At 43.0% G+C, this 17957-nt stretch overlaps 1 protein-coding gene across 1 annotated transcript in view; it reads left to right on the top strand.

Moving 5' to 3' along the window:
• Positions 1 to 17957, top strand: part of LAMC2 (laminin subunit gamma 2) — a 67284-nt gene that overhangs the window by 37444 nt on the left and 11883 nt on the right. Inside the window, exons 5-14 of the mRNA XM_007937664.1 lie at positions 3225 to 3361; positions 4419 to 4541; positions 5457 to 5646; positions 8493 to 8605; positions 10006 to 10224; positions 10846 to 11028; positions 11871 to 12116; positions 14372 to 14517; positions 15946 to 16099; positions 16402 to 16607. Coding sequence (XP_007935855.1) covers positions 3225 to 3361; positions 4419 to 4541; positions 5457 to 5646; positions 8493 to 8605; positions 10006 to 10224; positions 10846 to 11028; positions 11871 to 12116; positions 14372 to 14517; positions 15946 to 16099; positions 16402 to 16607 — 1717 coding nt within the window. The remainder of the gene's footprint in view (positions 1 to 3224; positions 3362 to 4418; positions 4542 to 5456; positions 5647 to 8492; positions 8606 to 10005; positions 10225 to 10845; positions 11029 to 11870; positions 12117 to 14371; positions 14518 to 15945; positions 16100 to 16401; positions 16608 to 17957) is intronic.

Raw genomic sequence — 17957 nt, forward strand, 5'->3', positions numbered from 1 at the left:
ACGGCTATAAATCTTTTCAGGAGAGAGGCTGGTGGGTCCCTACTGCAGAGCTACTGTGCACCAGGGTTCTATGTGAAAATAAATGGACCTCTGCAAAATCATGGCCTGCCTATCCTTCACATGCACCATTTCAATCATAACCCCTCCCTCTTCCTTAGAAGTAACCAGTACCCTGGCTTTTACGACACTTTCTTACTTTTCTTTGTAATTTATTACCAGACAGTATAGACCAAATTACTATTGTTTAGTTTTGCCTGATTCCTGCCCTTTTCCCTCTTCCCCGTTCTCTCCCTTCCCTTCCTCTTTTCTACCTCTTTCCCTCCCTCCCCCTCTCTCCTCTCTCTCTTTCTTGTCTACAAATTTTCTCTCCGCTAAAACCATAGGGATGTTTTCAACCTTTGCTGTACAGAGAGAAAACAATGCTTGCTTATTTAGAACTGTTCCCTGAAGTGTCTACTGTTTGCAGCACACGTTTTTCTGTGCTTTTGCACAATGAATACACCCCTGACATAATGGCCCAATGGTTAAGACCACTTGGTTTATAGGCAGATGTATCTGACTTTGAATATTTTCTCAGCCACGTAGCAGCTTTGTGACCCTGTGCAAGTTTCTTAACCTCTCTGGCCTCAATCCTCCTCATCTTACAAAATTAAAAACAACAGTTTCTATCTCATCTGCATACATAGGGCTGCCATGAGTCAGAATTAACTGGATGGAAGCTAGTAACAATAACAGAGTTGTAGTGAGAATTACAGGGTCACTATGAGTCAGAATCAACTTGATGGCAGGGAATTTTGGTAGTGAAGATTAAATGAAAAAGTATACGTAAGGTATCTCGCACAACATAAATGCAAAATAAATGATAATTCAAATGATACAGAAGGATGTAGTTAACTTGAACAGAGAAAGAACCAGTACTCCTCAGCTCCCCCACCCACTCTCTGTGGTTCCAGCTCCCAGAAGTCATATGTGTGTGTGTGTGTGTGTGTGTACACATTAAGTCCCCAGGTTACAAATGTCCCCATACAGAAACTTAACTCATTCTTACCCTTTAATGTTATGCAAATTTGTTCTCACTAATGTTATGCAAATTTGTTCTCACTTTGAACTGATTGAACCAAGCACTACTTGCAACAAATTCTTCATCACAATCACCTTCACTTTCAGCACATGCAGCTTTTAAATCACTGAAAAGGCTTGGAGCCTTTTCTTGAACTGAAACCAAAACAAAACAAACTCATTGCCATTGAATCAAATTCCATTCATAGCAACCCCTGTTGGGTTTCCAAGACTGTAAATCGTTACAGAAGCAGACCACCTCATCTTTCTCCTGTGGAGCAGCTGGTGGGTTTGAACCACTGACCTTCTGGTTAGCAGCTAAGCCCTTTATCACTGCACCACCAGGGCTCCTTTTCCTTGCACTGATGTAGAGCTAAATAAGAACCATATGCACCTGTTCCAACTTACCTACAAATGTGACTTAAAGACACACTTGGGAATGTATCGTAATCATAACCTGGGGACTGTCTTTAGTAAATGTATCCTCAGAGAAGTCACCACTGGGCTTGCTGGGAGCAGAGGTGGAGTGCCTTCCATTTTCTTTTTCAGAGAGCTTCTAGTTATCTTTCTGCTTTGTCATATCTTCACCTGCCCTTTTCCCCTGTGGGTCAGAACCCAGGTATGAAGGTCAGGGATGGTGATCAAGACCTGTTGTTGTTAGGTGCTCTCAAGTTGGCTCCAACTCACAGCAACCCTGTGTACAACAGAATGAAACACTGCCTGATCCTGTACCATTGCCACAATGCTTGCTATGCTTGAGCCCATTATTGTCTGTTGTTGTTGCTATGTGCCGTCGAGTCGACCCGACTCATAGCGACCCCTCCCCTGGGTTTCCAAGGCAGTATCACTATGGAAGTAGATTGCCCCATCTTCCTTCTGAGGAGTGGCTGGTGGGTTTGAACGACCAGCCTTCTGGTTAGCAGTCAAGTGCCTTAGGCACTACGCTACCAGAGCTCCTCATTGTTGCCTAGTGGTGCTTAAAAAAAAAAGACGTGGTCATTTTGAAAGGTCAGTACACATGAGTGGTCATTGAGGCTAGGGCGTTTGCCTCACCTCTCCTGGCCCCACTTAAGACTTGCTGCAGGACGGATCCAGCCCTTTCCTTCCTTCCCATCTGACCTCCATGTAATTTCTTACCAGGTCCAAGGATGGGTCAGTCCCTATCTTCAGACCACAAAGATAAATGTGACTTTTCTCTACCAGAGGGAGAGAGAATAAATATCCCTCATGTGCCCTCATTTGGGAGGTTATGATTATGAGTAGGATGGGGTATTTTCCTCCACTAGAAATTAAAGAGCTCTAGTGGGAGCTCTGGTAGCATAGTGCCTAAGTCACTTTACTGCTAACCAGAAGGCTGGCAGTTCAAACCCACCAGCCACTCCTCAGAAGGAAGATGGGGCAATCTACTTCCATAGTGATACTGCCTCGGAAACCCAAGGAGGGGTCGCTATGAATCAGGTCCGACTCGACGGCACATAACAACAACAACAAGTGGTGTAGTGCCTAAGGCATTTGACTGCTAACCAGAAGGCTAACAGTTAAAACCATCAGCCACTCCTCGGAAGGAAGACTGGGCAATCTACTTCTGTAGAGATACCACCTTGGAAACCCAAAGAAGGGTTGCTATTAGTTGGAGTTGACTTGACAACAGGATTTTTTTTTTTTTTAATTGGTGGTACAGTGCCTAAGGTATTTGACTGCCAACCAGAAGATTGGTGATTCAAACCCACCAATTGCTCCATGGAAGATGGGGCAATCTACTTCCATAAAGATTTACTGCCTTGGAAACCCAGTAGGTGTCACTATAAGTCAGAATTAACTCGATGGCAGGGGATTTGGTTTGGTTCTGGCAGAAATTAATAGGATCTGGTGGGAGAATGGAGTCCCCAGGTGGAGCAAACCAGCTACTAACCAAAAGGTTAGAGGTTCGAGTCCATCCACAAGTGCCTCAAAAGAAAGGCCTGGTAATCTATGTCTGACAAATCAGCTACTGAAAACCCTATGGAGAAGTTCTATTCTGACATACATGGAGAGTTGACTCAATGGCAATTACTTGGTTTTGGGGGAGAGAGAAAGTAGAAAGAGTCGGAATCAGTTGACAGATTCTCTACATGGAATGAGAAGTAATGTATGACAGTACTCTGATTTCTGAAATGCTGCTGCAGGTGTCGACCAGGTTACTATCATCTGGATGCTGGAAATCCTGAGGGCTGCACCCAGTGTTTCTGCTATGGCCATTCAGCCAGCTGCCACAGTTCTACAGACTACAGCGTCCATACTATCACTTCCACCTTCCATCAAGGTAAAGGGCTCTGTTTCCTAGGTTTTTGTGATCTCACAGGGCTTTGTGCTTACAGACAATCTCCTTCCCATCCACATGATGGGGTCCTCTAGTCAGCTTCATCAACTTTCTTATAGTTTTAATGTACTTTATTTAGTCAGGGCAAAAAATCATACCTAGTATCTTGAAAATAGTATCTTGAAAAGGAACTCTGGTGGCATAGTGCCTAAGGCATTTGACTGCTAACCAGAAGGCTAGTGGTTCAAACCCACCAGCCACTCCTCGGAAGGAAGATGAAGCAATCTACTTCCACAGTGATACCACCTCAGAAACCCAAGGAGGGGTTGCTGTGAGTCAGATCCAACTTGATGGCAGTGAGTTTGGTTTTTGGAGTGTCCTGAAAAAGTTATAGCTAACAGTTTACTCATACCAAAGTATGAGCACCTGAAAAGATAACAGATTTTCATCTCCTTGCTTTTCCCTTCACCAGCTATTTCAAAGCTACAAAAGAATTAGTCATTTTTATTAGGGACTCTATGAAAGTCTTCCCGAAATTCATGCTCACTAATAATAACCACTTTCACATCTATTAAATGAGTTAATTTATGGGATATTAGTTGGCAAGCTACAAAGCACGATAAAAATATTGAGAATTTAGATGATTTTAACTCTTGAGTATCTTTTTTGAACATACTGGACCCTCTCGGTTCCTCAAAGTCATATATAAATACAATAAAAATATATAATACATATATATGTGTATATATATGTATGTATAAATACATATAGAAATATGTATATAAATACCATAAATGTATAAATACAAAAAATACAAATTATAGGCAGTTGAAATGTTTTATCATAAGAGTCAGATTCAAAGAGAGACAGCAAAGCAGGAGGGTGGGGATGCAGATGAGACCCTAGTGGAGAAGTGTTTGGGGGATTTGGGGGATTGTACATGAGTGTGGAAATGGTAAGAAAACCTCACTTCCTATTCACTGCTGAGATTTTTAGGCAGCATGTCTTGTCTTGTTTAAGGGCTTGTCCTGAATGTAGAGTACTTTAATTTGTGTTCCAGATGTTGATGGCTGGAAGGCTGTCCAAAGAAATGGGTCTCCTGCAAAGCTTCAATGGTCCCACCGCCATCGGGACGTGTTTAGCTCAGCACGACGATCAGAACCTATCTATTTTGTAGCTCCAGGTATGTAAGGCATAACCTTTCCTATAGAAGCCAACTTATGAGACAAGGAAACTAGGATAGAATAATGGAAGTAGAAAATGTGAGAATCAAATCACTTAGTGTTCAAGGGAACACTATCTCTAGAAAATAGTTGGGGCTTTAACTCAATATGACAAAGCCACCAAGGCAGAGCACAGTAGAGCAGAACTGAGTGTTTTGTTCAGACTGTGGCCTGGCCTCCTACTTTCATCAAATGAAAGTTTTGAGGTTTCCCACTAAGGATGCTCAGTGGAAATTAAGGACTATGGTTAAATTTGTGGATCTACTTGGAAGCAGAGAAAAATTAAAGTTAATAAGTTGTTTTTTTTTTTTTTTTTTTTTAAGTCAGTGTTATGCATCTAGAAAAGCTTTGGTTAGAATTCTAATACTTTTAATTTCCTTGACTACTATGTGATTTGTGAACAAGTTGTTCTCTTAACCTCTCTGACCATTGGTGCTCTCATCTGCAAAATGGGAATAATAATGTCTTCCTCTGAGAATTATTGCCATCAAATGTGATGACGTTTGTGAAAGTGCTTTGTAAGTTATAAAGCCCTACACAACAAACGGCACTTCTGCTGATATGCCTGGGATATTTATGTATCACTCTGTCATAAAAGCCATGCTATGAATCATCTAATAGGTAGAGTTACCTTATAATGAGGTCATTTTAGCATTTTAGTAACTAACCCTCCTTTATAGTCACTAATGTATAGCTGTTTCCATGTACTGACTCTTCTGGCAGGATAGTCTGAGGCAAGGTGGTGGGTGGGTGTCATAGGACTCCAACAGACAAATTTCCACTAAGCAACAATAGCCAACATTAACACAAATTTCCTCACTATTTGCATCTCCAGTTTCACAACTGATTTCATCTTTTAAAATTCTATTTCACAGCCAAATTCCTTGGGAATCAACAAGTGAGCTATGGGCAAAGCCTGTCCTTTGACTACCGTGTGGACAGGGGAGGCAGACACCCATCTGCCCACGACGTGATCTTGGAAGGTGCAGGTCTACGAATCACAGCTCCCTTGATGCCACTTGGCAAGACTCTGCCTTGTGGGATCACCAAGACTTACACGTTCAGGTAAAGAGAGACCACAGGTGGGTTAAATAGAGCAAACTGTGATCAAGATCTGGGTCCTTTGTGCATTCATTCAATCATCATCCATTTATTCATTCAACAAGCATTTTTTGATCACCTTGTACATGCCAGATGTAGTGTTATGTCCCAAAACAGGACGTGATTCCTGTCCTCAAGCAGCTTTCAGGCTAATGGGAGAGAAGGACAAACAGATATGCAGTGCAGCATGTCAAGTGACAGAAGTAGACAAAACAGAACATGCATAGGAGGTACAACTAACCCACATGGGGATGGTCAAGGAAAGCTTCCTAGGAGACATGACAAATGAGAGTGACAGTTCTCTGAGGAAAGAAAAGAAGGGGAAAGGTTCACAAGGCAAAGTATCATGCTTGATGGAGTTCTGTACATTTAGGAAGTTCCAAGTAGTTGAGCATGAATGGAGCAGGAGTAGGGGAGAGGAATACAATGACAGGTGATGTCAGAGAGGGGGGTTGGTGAGGACATGGGCAGCCTTATGTGTGTCTAGGGAGACTGGACATCATCCTATTGAATGGGGATTTTTGATGGTATGTATAGAGGGGATTGGAATCCTTAGGTGGTGCAAACAGTTAACGTGCTCAGCTGCTAACCAAAGGGTTGGTGGTTCGAGTCCAGAAGCACCTCTGAAGAAAGTCCTAGTGACCTACTTCTGAAAAATCAGCCACTGAAAACCCTCTGGAGCACAGTTCTTCTCTAACACACATGGGGTTACAATGAGTTGGACTAGACTCAACAACAACTGGCTGTTTTTTTGGACAGAGGCATTGGGGAAGACAGGAGTGTGTACTAAGTGCTTGATACTGCATTAGAGGCTGGGGTTTCAAAATGAAGAGATATAGTCTACTAGGAAATATAACGTGTCAAAAAGAAAACATAATACAGTATAGTAATCGCTTCAGTGGCAGTGCATATTCTAGGGGTCTTGGGAGGAGAGGAAAGAGTACCTAACCCTAAGGAATCATTAAAGCATCATATTGGCTGAGAATTGAGATGGACAGGACTTTCCCAGGGAGAAAAATCAGAAAAGGATAGACTACACATGGGAAAGAGTATGTGAAGATGTGTGGAGATGAGGAAAAGCATAATACAGAAGGGAAGAGACAAGCAATTTTTATGACTGGAGTACAGCATATGTAGGGAAGATGGGGAGGTTGGGAGATGAGGTTGACAAGACTGGAAAGGGACCCATTAGAGTGGGCTTTGGATGTCATGTCAGGGTGCTTGTGTCTTGTGCAGGCCTGCATGATGATGGAAAGCAAGATGAGAGATTTTAAGTAGAAAAAGGACAAGATTAGGCGTGAATGCTGGATGGGAATACCATGTTGAGGCAGGGTTGGGTAGGGTCCTTTAATGGACCATTAGAACACATTAACAATGGTTCAAGTTTAAGGTTGGAGTCCTAACCCAAGACAGAGGTAGTGAGAATAGAAAGGAGAAGACACACAAAGTATACACTTATGCTAACCTAACCTAATGCTACTTGTTCTGATGATATCCACACACAGCACTACCGGGAGTACACAGTTGCACCTTCTCAGCTTGGTAAACCTACTCTTTGAGTTTCACTTTCCATGTTCCTCCATTGTATTAAACTTCTCAGAAGCCCAGGTAAAGTCAGTCACCTCTTACATGTTTCAATGTGTTCTGTACATGCATTAGGTATAGTGCTCATTGCACTGTATCATAAGTTGTTTACCCATCTGACCCCCCTGCTGGACTCTAATCACCTCACCCTAGTTGTCTTTGTATCCTCCCACCTAACAGTGTTTGGTACAAACAAGGTATATAGTAAACTTTTGTTTACTGTAAGGGATAGGGTTGTTTTTGGAGGAGATACTCCAGTTAAAAACAAAACACAATTTTAAAAAATGGAGCAGGGACTGGTGAGATGATGAAGTGAGGCACTATGGTGACAATTAGAGAAGATGACAAATATGTGGACAAAGGAGCCCTGGTGGCACAGGAGTTAAATGCTCAGATGCTAACCTAAAGGTCAGTGGTTCAAACTCACCAGGTGCTCTGGGAGAAAGATGTGGCAGTCTGCTTCCATAAGGAACCTTGTAGGGCAGCTCTACTCTGTCCTATCAGGTCACTATGAGTTAGAATTGACTCGATGGCAATAGGTCAGCAAAGGGTGGGTTGTATGTGGACAGCATATACAATGGAGACTTACTTTTTTTTATTGTGGTAAAAATATATATATGTAACAAATATTTGCCAATTCAACAGTTTCTACATATATAATCCAATGGCATTGATTACATGCATCATGTTGTACAACCATCACCACTATCCTCTTCCTAATTATTTCACCTCTATTAACAAAAACTCGGTGCCCCCTAAGCAGTGATTCACCCTACCTCCCGCCCCACCCCTGGTAACCACTAATAATAATTTTCAGTCTTTATACATTTGCCTAGGAAAGTGGCTTTTGAAAGAGTAAATGAAATGTATCCAGATAACAGACAGATCATTTAAACACCAAAAACAAAAATAAATTGTAGCTCTTGAGGATCACAACCACTTGAACTCAAAATATTAAATTTTGTGTGGCCAAAAATAGAAGTGCTCTGTGGTGAGCTGGAACCAGCACTGCTCCAGATGACCTGACCCCTTGCACGAGGCTTTCCTCATCCTCCCTCCTGTTTTGTGGAAGCTCCAAGTTTGTGCCGATGAGAGGGTGTCTCCTGATCCTCTAGACAGGACTGCAGAGGAGTTTAGCTATTCTCACATTCTCAGATGTGATTTGTATCTGGCAGGGATGTGGTAAAAGTTGGATTTTTTAAAGCTTTTGTCTTTAAATTATGCAGATTAAATGAACATCCAGGCAGTAATTGGAGCCCCCAGCTGAGTTATTTTGAGTATCGAAGGTTACTTCGGAACCTCACAGCACTCCGGATCCGAGCTACATATGGAGAATATAGTACGTAACTAAGAGAAATGACGTTCTCTCCTCCTAGGTTTTAATTTAATCTGTTTCAGCTCTCGACTAAGGTGGTGACAGTCTCCAAACAAGCAGATGCACAACTTGATGGTTTTGATTTAGAGAGTTTGATCTAGATTACATTTTTACATTCTAGCAGATGTTAAAAAGGAATGATTTGCTGAAAAGAGGTCAGCACCGATGAATAATGAAGGATGCAACCCTGCTAAAAGTTCAGAGGAATTTCTATAAAGCTGAAAATAATCTACACCAAATGGGCAGGTTTCCTTAGTTAGGAAATGGCATTTAGAACACAACTCTATTTATTCCTGAGTAGGTTTATTTCCTTTTGGGATTATACATGATGTTACCATGTTCAAACATTATCATGTATTTTGTTCATTTCTTTTTTGTTGTTGTTGAGTTTGGCATGCTGGGTCCTCCTAATCCCAATTGGAATTGTTCCTTAAGTTTTTAGCCTCATGTGAAAAGGAAGTATGTCTGATAGACTGAGGAGTTCTGGTGGTGCAGTGGTTAAAGCATTTGGCTGCTAAGTGAAAGGTTGGTAGTTCAAACCCACCAGCCACTCTGAGGGAGAACGATGAGGTGGTCTGCTTCCATAAAGATTTACAGCCTTGGAAACCATATGGGGCAGTTCCACTCTGTTCTATAGGATTGCTATGAGTATGAATTGACTCAGTGGCAATGGGTTTGGTTTGGTTTGGTTGGAGAGACTAAGGCAGGAGGTAGAAAATGTGCTTGCTGACAGTTTGCTTAAACTTTGAGTCCCTGGGTGGTGCAAACAACACCCTCAGCTGCTAACCCAAAGGTTGGAGATTCAAGTTTACCCACAGTCATCTCAAAAGAAAGGCCTGGTGATCTACTTCCGAAAACTCAGCCATTGAAAAACCCTGTGGAGCACAGTTCTCTGACACACATGGGGTTGCCATGAGTTGGAATCTACTCAGAGGCAACTGGTTTTGTTGCTGTTGTTTTAATTGAACATTTACTATGTGCCAGACACATGGTAATATATTCGTTGCCTCACTGATTTTCACAAAATCATAAATAGCAAAAGTACCACATAAATACCACAAAAATCATGGTGGTATCAATTGTAGATACTACTGTTACCTCTCTTCTACAGTCAAGGAAACAGAGCCATGGCGAGATTATATGGCTTGCCCAATTCACACAGCTGGTGATGGTGGAGCTAAACTAACTGTCCTGACTCCAGAGTTTATGTGCTCAGTCATGATGCTGGGCTCCTCTACCTCTCTGTGTGGCATGACAACTGAACACCACTTGTCTTAGGTAGAAAGTTAAGAAAAATAAAATTCAAAGACAACCCTGACTTTAGACCTCCCCATACACTACTTCTAATCTATCCTCTATTTTAGGCACTGGCTACATTGACAACGTGACCCTGGTTTCAGCCCGCCCTGTCTCTGGAGCTCCAGCACCGTGGGTTGAACAATGCATGTGTCCTGTTGGGTACAAGGGTCAGTTCTGCCAGGATTGTGCTTCTGGCTACAAAAGAGATTCCGCCAGGCTGGGGCCTTTTGGCACCTGTATTCCATGTAACTGCCAAGGAGGAGGAGCCTGCGATCCAGACACAGGTGAGTAAAATGACACCTGGACCAGATGGCTGGGGGTACAGCCAGGTGACTGGGGTCTCCTAGGAAAGAGAGCTGAGGAAGAGAGCCTGTACCTGAATTCATGTCAGAAACGGGAAAGGATTAAGGGAAATAGAGCTGGAGTGGGGAAGATGGACATGGTGCTTTATAGTACACTCACCTGTTTGCATTATGGAAATGGCTCAAGGTTGTGAGAAAGGTGCTAGGTTTCAGGAAATGGCTGTCATGGTTCAGTGCAGGTGGGGGTGGGGTGGGGATTGGTGTCAGGTTGCAAGAATTGTATGGTGAGATCAAAGGCAGTGTCAGGGCCTAACTGAAGGTGCCGACAAGTGGTGTCATCCATGGAGCAGGTATGAAGTGTATATAGCAAAGGAAGTGTGTATGTATTTCTAATGGGAGAGGGAGGCTGGGGATCAGGGTCATGACTCAGGTTTAGAGTTGGTCCTAGGGCAGAGGTGAATACCACTGTTCAGATACTTTGCAAAAAGCTTCAGAAAGGAAAGCTCTGAGTTGCTAATCTCTGGCCCCACACACATATTGAAGGAAATGTATTCTTTTACCCTGCTCATTTCTCTGCCCCTCTATTCTTCCTTTGCTTACCAGGGGATTGTTATTCAGGGGATGAAAATCCTGACATCGAGTGTGCTGACTGCCCCATTGGTTTCTATAATGATCCACATGACCCTCGCAGCTGTAAGCTGTGCCCTTGTCGCAATGGGTTCAGCTGCTCCGTGATGCCTGAGACAGAGGAGGTGGTTTGCAATAACTGTCCCCTCGGGGTTACTGGTAAGCTGGAGAGCCTGCAGTGGGCCTGCTTCTTCCTGTCCTAACGCTGTGAATTTGTGTCATTAGCTTCTACTCCAAGCTGGTGGGGAAAATGAAAAAATTGCCATGGAGTCAATTTCAACTCTTTCAACTCATAGTGACCCCATGTGTGTCAGAGTAGAACTATGCTCCATAGGGTTTTTAATGACTCATGTTTGGCAAATAGATCACCAGGCCTTTCTTCCAAGGTGCCTCTGGGTGTAATTGAATCTCCAACCTCTCGGTTAGCAGCCAAGCACATTAACCATTGGTACCACCCAGGGACTCCAGGAAATCATAATTACTTAAGATTCATCTAAATGCCTTCATTCTAAAGATAAGAAAGATAAGAATATTGTGATACCTAAGAGGTAATGTGACTTGAGCAAAGGCAGAAGAGAAACATATAAAGCTGTTTCAGGAGGTCTGTAATTAATAGATGAAGAAAACAAAAAAATCAGACGAAATACACAGTTTAACTAGATGTTGAAAAATAAGCCAAGGTAAAGAAGGAAAACTTAGTGAGCTCCTAAATTTCAGCATCTGTCTCCTGATGAAATAATTAATTCATCAGCAGAACCCTTGGGGGTATTATTCTAAATCCCATCACTGATTGGCTCTTCCCAACCAGCTAGTTAACTGGAAGCAAAATGCTAAAATCAGTGGCCTACTGTGAGCACCTGCTCCTGGGAGTGTTACTGTGGGAGCAGAGGGAAGCATGTCTCCCTAGATGTTTTAGAGGATAACTTGTTACTTTGGGCCTCTGGGTCTAGTCTCATTGCCAGTGGATGTTAACTTGGGCTTGGCCATTGGTTTCTTCACAGGTGCCCGCTGTGAACTCTGTGCTGATGGCTACTTTGGGGACCCCTTTGGGGAACGTGGCCCAGTGAGGCCCTGTCAGCCCTGCCAATGCAATGACAATGTGGACCCCAGTGCACCTGGGAACTGTGACCAGCTGACAGGAAGGTGTTTGAAGTGTGTCCACAACACAGCCGGCTTCCACTGTGACCAGTGCAAACCTGGGTACTTCGGGGATCCCTTAGCCCCTAACCCAGCAGACAAGTGTCGAGGTAGGACTGTGTGTGTACATATAAGCTGCTAATCTTCAAGGGCAAACAGTTGATACCATTTTGATACTTTGGTTTCTCTGACCAACTGGTCTATGAACAGCCTGGACCTTTTGCCAGTCAAAGGCCTCAGACCACTTCCCCTCAGGTTGGGCTCTGGAAGGCGGAGTAAAAAGGTCAGGTTTACATTTCTAAGTGGAAGAGGAGATAAAATGGGTCAATCCTATAACCTATCCCAAGGCGGAGTCAAGGAAGTGGCTGCCAAACCTGCTGGGGGAGAGTCATAAATGACTCTGAGAAGAAGCCTGCACAAAACAAAGCTGGGCGATGAAGTAGTTGAAGAGACCCTATCAGGAAGTCAGTGATTGATGTATAGAAATTGATTGATGTATAGTAATTGATGTATAGAAAGATAACAGTCGAAAGTTCTCCTAATGAGATGGCTTCAAGGAGGCAGCTCTCAGGAAGCATTCCTAAGAGCAGCTACAGATCAAAGCATGAAGTGCTGGTCCATGCTCTTGCTCAACTCTTCTTGCAAATCTTGTCACAGGTTATATTCCAGAGGCAAACTCTGTTCTAGAGGAGCTAGCTTGCCTCAGATACTCACCCCTTAGCTGCAAAGTTCCCATTCGGGCCCTGGCACTCAGACCTGGCTAGCTTGTATATTATAAAGTCTGGAGTAGCTCTGAGAACTTAGCTTAGGGGACTTCTGGTTCCCCCAGGAGGTACAGAGTTCTGCAGGGAGCCCAGAGCCTACCACTCACACCAGAAACCTACCTCTGGAAATGCCTGAGGATCTCTATGCAAGCTGAGGTTCTACCAAGGGGCCAGGATCCTGGGGGTTCCTGGACTAGACCAGTCCTACTCCAACTCGTAGGTCATCTGTGCTAGAAAGCACCCCGTCATAGGAAGAGCCACAGCTGACAGCAGTAATCCTGAGTTCAAGTCCAGTTTTATAACATACTTATTACATTACATGGAATATGCCAACTAATCTCTCTGAAACTTCATTTTCTCTGATGCATGAATATTTAGCTCAAGGTATTCCCGAAAATAAAATAACACGAGAAAGAACATTGTAAACTCTTTCTATAATTCTAGCTATAAGGTATTACCAACAGGAATTTTACTGGCTTTACACCATAAATTTCTTCACTCAGCTATCATCTATCAAGTGCCTACTATGTACCCAGTGCAGAGCTAGATGCTGTGGTTATGTCATTCTAGCTCCTGAGGAGCTCATACTGTAATAAGGAAGACACACAAGTATGTATGCAAATAATCACAGTACAGTTAGACCGTAATAACTGTCTAAGTGATAATATTGCTATGTAGTAAGTATTTTGTGAGCACTAAAGATAGATTAGGAGCTCTGGTAGCATAGTGCCCAAGGTACTTGACTGCTAACCAGAAGACTGGCGGTACAAACCCACCAGCCACTCCTCAGAAGGAAGGTTGGGCAATCCTATTTCTGTAGTGATACTGCCTCAGAAACCCAAGGAGGGGTTGCTATGAGTCGGGGCCGACTCGACGGCATATAACAACAACAATACAACAAAGATAGAGCAACACAGAAGAATCACTGTAACTCCATTAGATCAACGTCTCATCCATTGTTATACCATTAGCATCTAGAATAGAACTTGACCTACAGTAGGTGCCCAATTGGTTTGATTGAATTAATGAAGATATTTCTTCCTTGCTACATTTCCTACATCAGAGTAGCACAGCAGAAGGACAAGAGCATAGGTGTTAAGGTCAGACAGACCCAAGTTCTCATTCCAGCTCAGCCATTTACTTGCTGTATAACTTAGGGCAAGTTATGCAACCTCTCTGAACTCACATTCTCATCTGCAAAGTGGAGAAGACCTTTACATCCACAATTCTGGCACATAATATACTCAGAAGAAACACTGTTTCCCTTGTGAGCAAAGCCAGAAGACCTGTAGAATATATAAGAGGCTTACAATTTAACAAGAGGAAAAAAGAAGTGTCAGAAAGAACAAACTGTTGTACTATCTCTTCATCCACACACACCAAACAAACTTGCCAGATGATTGATTCCTAAGACCTATCTGTATTAGGGATGTTCTTGGAGGCATAGGCAAGAGGTGAATCCAACATGTGATCAATCAACAAGGGCAAACAAGGATTCTATGCTGTCGGTGACTTTACCTTCCTTTGATCTCTGTCATGCCTTTAAATTCTGGAATTACCTTGCTGTGAATGTTCTCTGATTGTCTGTCTCTGGTCTCTAGCTTGCAACTGCAACCCGATGGGCTCAGAGCCTGTGGAGTGTCGAAGTGATGGGAGCTGTGTCTGTAAGCCAGGATTTGGAGGCCTCCATTGTGACCACGCAGCATTAACCAGCTGTCCAGCTTGCTATAACCAAGTCAAGATTCAGGTGCCTATGCCTGACTGAGCCACTTCATACCATTTCTCTAGCCCTGTGCAGAATTTAAAAATCCTTAAGTGTCTACTGAGTGGTTGTGTCATAGATTGAGGACTGTGCTAGTCTCCTGGGGGTAACGTGGTGACGATAGTTAATTTTTCTTCCTGTAATCATTAGTATATTTAAAAAAAAACCCAAACTGCTGTATAATAGAATAATACTTCATGTGTACACCACTTTCAGAAGTCCTTTTGTGGATACCATCTGTCCTAGTTACCTAGCACTGCTGTAACACACATAATACAAGTGGGTGGCTTTAAAAAAACTTATTTTTTTCACAGTTCTGGAGTCTAAAACTCCAAATCAAGGTCTCAGCTGTGTTCATTCTTAACTTGTAGGTAGTCTAGGCATCCTTGGTCCCTTGGCTTGTAAAGGGTCCTCTTTGGCTTCTGTCTTCCCCAGTTTGTATGCACATTTCTGTGTCTATTCTGCTCCTTTTTATAGCTCAGAGTGATTAGGTTTAGGACACACCCTACACTGGTATGGTCTCATTAACATAACAAAGAAAACCCTATTTCCGAATAGGATTGTATCCACAGGTACAGGGTTTAGGATTCCAACACATATACTTGGGAGATACAACTCAATCCGTAATACTATCTCATTTGGCATTCCTGAAAGCTTTGTTCAGTTGGGACAACTCAGTTTTAGATGAGCAAAGGCTCATCCGACCTCCGTTTTAGATGAGCAAAGGCTCAGAAAATTTGCAACTTTGCACAGTTACATGGCCAGGAGGAACCTGAATCTCATCCATGTCCCCTGACTCTGAGTTCAAGGCTGTTCCCACAATCATATGCCACTTTGCAGCTGGATTATTTTCTAAGAGACATCCTTGTGAACATAAAGGAAAACATGGAAATATAAAAGATATGAGGAGTCCAGAAGGTGTCAAGGCCATTCAAACCTTAGGGATGGTCTTTAAATTCCAGAAAAAAAAAAAAGATATTGTGGCTGCTGTTGGTTATTATTTTGCTAGTGTAAGAGGTGAGGATGGAAAAGGCCCACACAGGACCCAAATGTAAAACAAACTCAATCTGCTTTTTAACTTACCTATTTAACAAATCTTATATACTATTTTCTCTGTGCCAGGTACTCTTCTAAACACTTTGCAAATATTAATTCATTTAGTCCATGTAACAACTCTGTGAGATAGTATCATTATTATTCCTATTTGATGAATGAAGAAAGTGACACATGGTCACACAGCTACTGAGTAGTAGAGCCTAGAGCCAGGATTCAAACTCAAGTCTAGGTTCCAGAGTCTAAACTCTTACTGTGACATGCCAAGCATTTCTGAGCTTTCCCCTATTACTCTGGGTACCTGGTATTGAAATGTGGTCTCTACCATCTGTTCTGATCCTCTTTCCTGTATGGTTTCAGATGGACCAGTTTACACATCAGCTCCAGAGCCTGGAGGCCTTGGTTTCAAAGGCTCAGGGTGGCGGAGCTATACCCAATGCAGAGCTGGAAGGCAGGATGCAGCAGGCCGAGGAGGCTCTCCAGGACATCCTGAGAGACGCTCAGATTTCAGAAGGTGATCAATGACAAATTTCCTTCAGACAGGAGAGAATGCATGGTCCTAGAAAGAACCACTAAGCTATGTCATTGTCTTCTATGGGAATGAGTTCAGCGGATGTTTCTGCTCAGCCCTTGCAGGGGTGGAAGGATGTCTGTGACTTTTTCCTGGGATCAGAATGATGGAGATAAAAGAGCATTTGAATGCATTAACATCCCAGGTTTTCACCATTTTGCCATAAGTGAGGCAAAGTCCCTTTTCAACCCTCTGTTCTGCTGACCCAGAAAGTATTCATCCTCCCTTCCCTTCTGTGTTCTTAGGTGCGATTAGGTCCCTAAATCTCCAGTTGGCCAAAGTGAGGAACCAAGAAAACAGCTACCGGAATCGCCTGGATGACCTCAAGATGGCGGCAGAGAGAGTCCGGGCCCTGGGCAGTCAGCATCAGAACCGCGTCCAGGAGACCCGCAGGCTCATCACTCAGCTGCGCCTGAGCCTGGCGGAGAGTGAAGCTTCCCTGCGGAACACCGTACGTGTCTCTGGACGCCAGTGCTAAGATCCACTGCTGAGCCAGGAGACCCATCACAGATCTCCCAAGCTTGTTTTCTGTCTCTCAGGCTTTTTGGTGTGTCTGGCAGATCATCAGTCTTCTCTGCTTAAAAGAGAGGCTATTGCTTTATGTTCTTTGGCCTCCTGCAATTTACCGTCCATTGCTTTATGCTCCTCTCGTTGATTTATTTCTAACCACATCTCCATGTTGGCCCTGCCTCTTCTCTCTTCTTTTTGAATAATACCCTGGCGTGATAGCAATCCAGGAAGCAGGATTTAGTTTTGTTCATATTTGCATTCCTAACCCATGGTATAGTGTGTGGCTGTGGAAAATATTTGCTGCGTAAATGCATGCATGAGAAAGAGAGAGAGAGAGAAAGGAAAAAAGAGAGGAAGGAAGAAGAAAAAAGGAAAGGGAGGAAGGGTGAGCCAAATGAAGACATGGTTCTGAACATGGTAAAAACAATGGTTGCCAGTGTGATTTTCTTGGTGACATAGTTTGGTAGTGTGATAAGACAGAGAGATTTGATTGCCCAAAGCACAAACCTACAACCATTAAGTCGATTCACAATGACCCTATACTACAAAGAAGAACTGCCCCATAGGATTTTCAAGGCTATAATTCTTTATGGAAGCAGACTGCCACATCTTTTTCTCACCAAGTGGCTACTGGGTTTGAACCACCAACCTTTCGCTTTGCAGACGAGCACTTAACCACTGTACCAGGGCTCCTTAGATTTGATTGAATACTCTTTTATTTCTGAATAAAGAATGTAATGGTGACAATAATGTCAGTGCATGGGTACGAGATGGAAAAAGGAAATTGGAAGATAATCAAATACTATGTCGAGGAAAAAGAATGCTTAAAAAATGATGTGTATTGATTTTTTCACATCTTAAAAAAATTATATGTTTATTGTAGAAGATTTAGTAAATCCTTCAAATTCCTGTATGATTTAATTACTAAAATATGTTGTTGTTGTTAAGTGCCATTGAGTTGGACCCAACTCATAGCAACCTCTCCTTGGGTTTCTTATGTGGTATCACTACAGAAGTAGATTGCCCAACCTTTCTTCCAAGGAGTGGCTGGTGGGTTTGAACCTCCAGCCTTCTGGTTAGCAGTCAAGTGTCTTAAGCACTATGCTACTATTGTTGTTGTTGTTGTTTGCTGTCGAGTCGGCCCCGACTCATAGCGACCCCTCCTTGGGTTTCTGAGGCAGTATCACTACGAAAGTAGGATTGCCCAACCTTCCTTCCGAGGAGTGGCTGATGGGTTTGAACCGCCAGCCTTCTGGCACTGTTAATTGGAGATATAGATAGATAAATAGAT

The sequence above is a fragment of the Orycteropus afer genome, unplaced genomic scaffold (genome assembly GCF_000298275.1).
Source record: "Orycteropus afer afer isolate SDZICR_OR568_19922 unplaced genomic scaffold, OryAfe1.0 scaffold00043, whole genome shotgun sequence".
Taxonomy (NCBI): Eukaryota; Metazoa; Chordata; class Mammalia; order Tubulidentata; family Orycteropodidae; genus Orycteropus; species Orycteropus afer.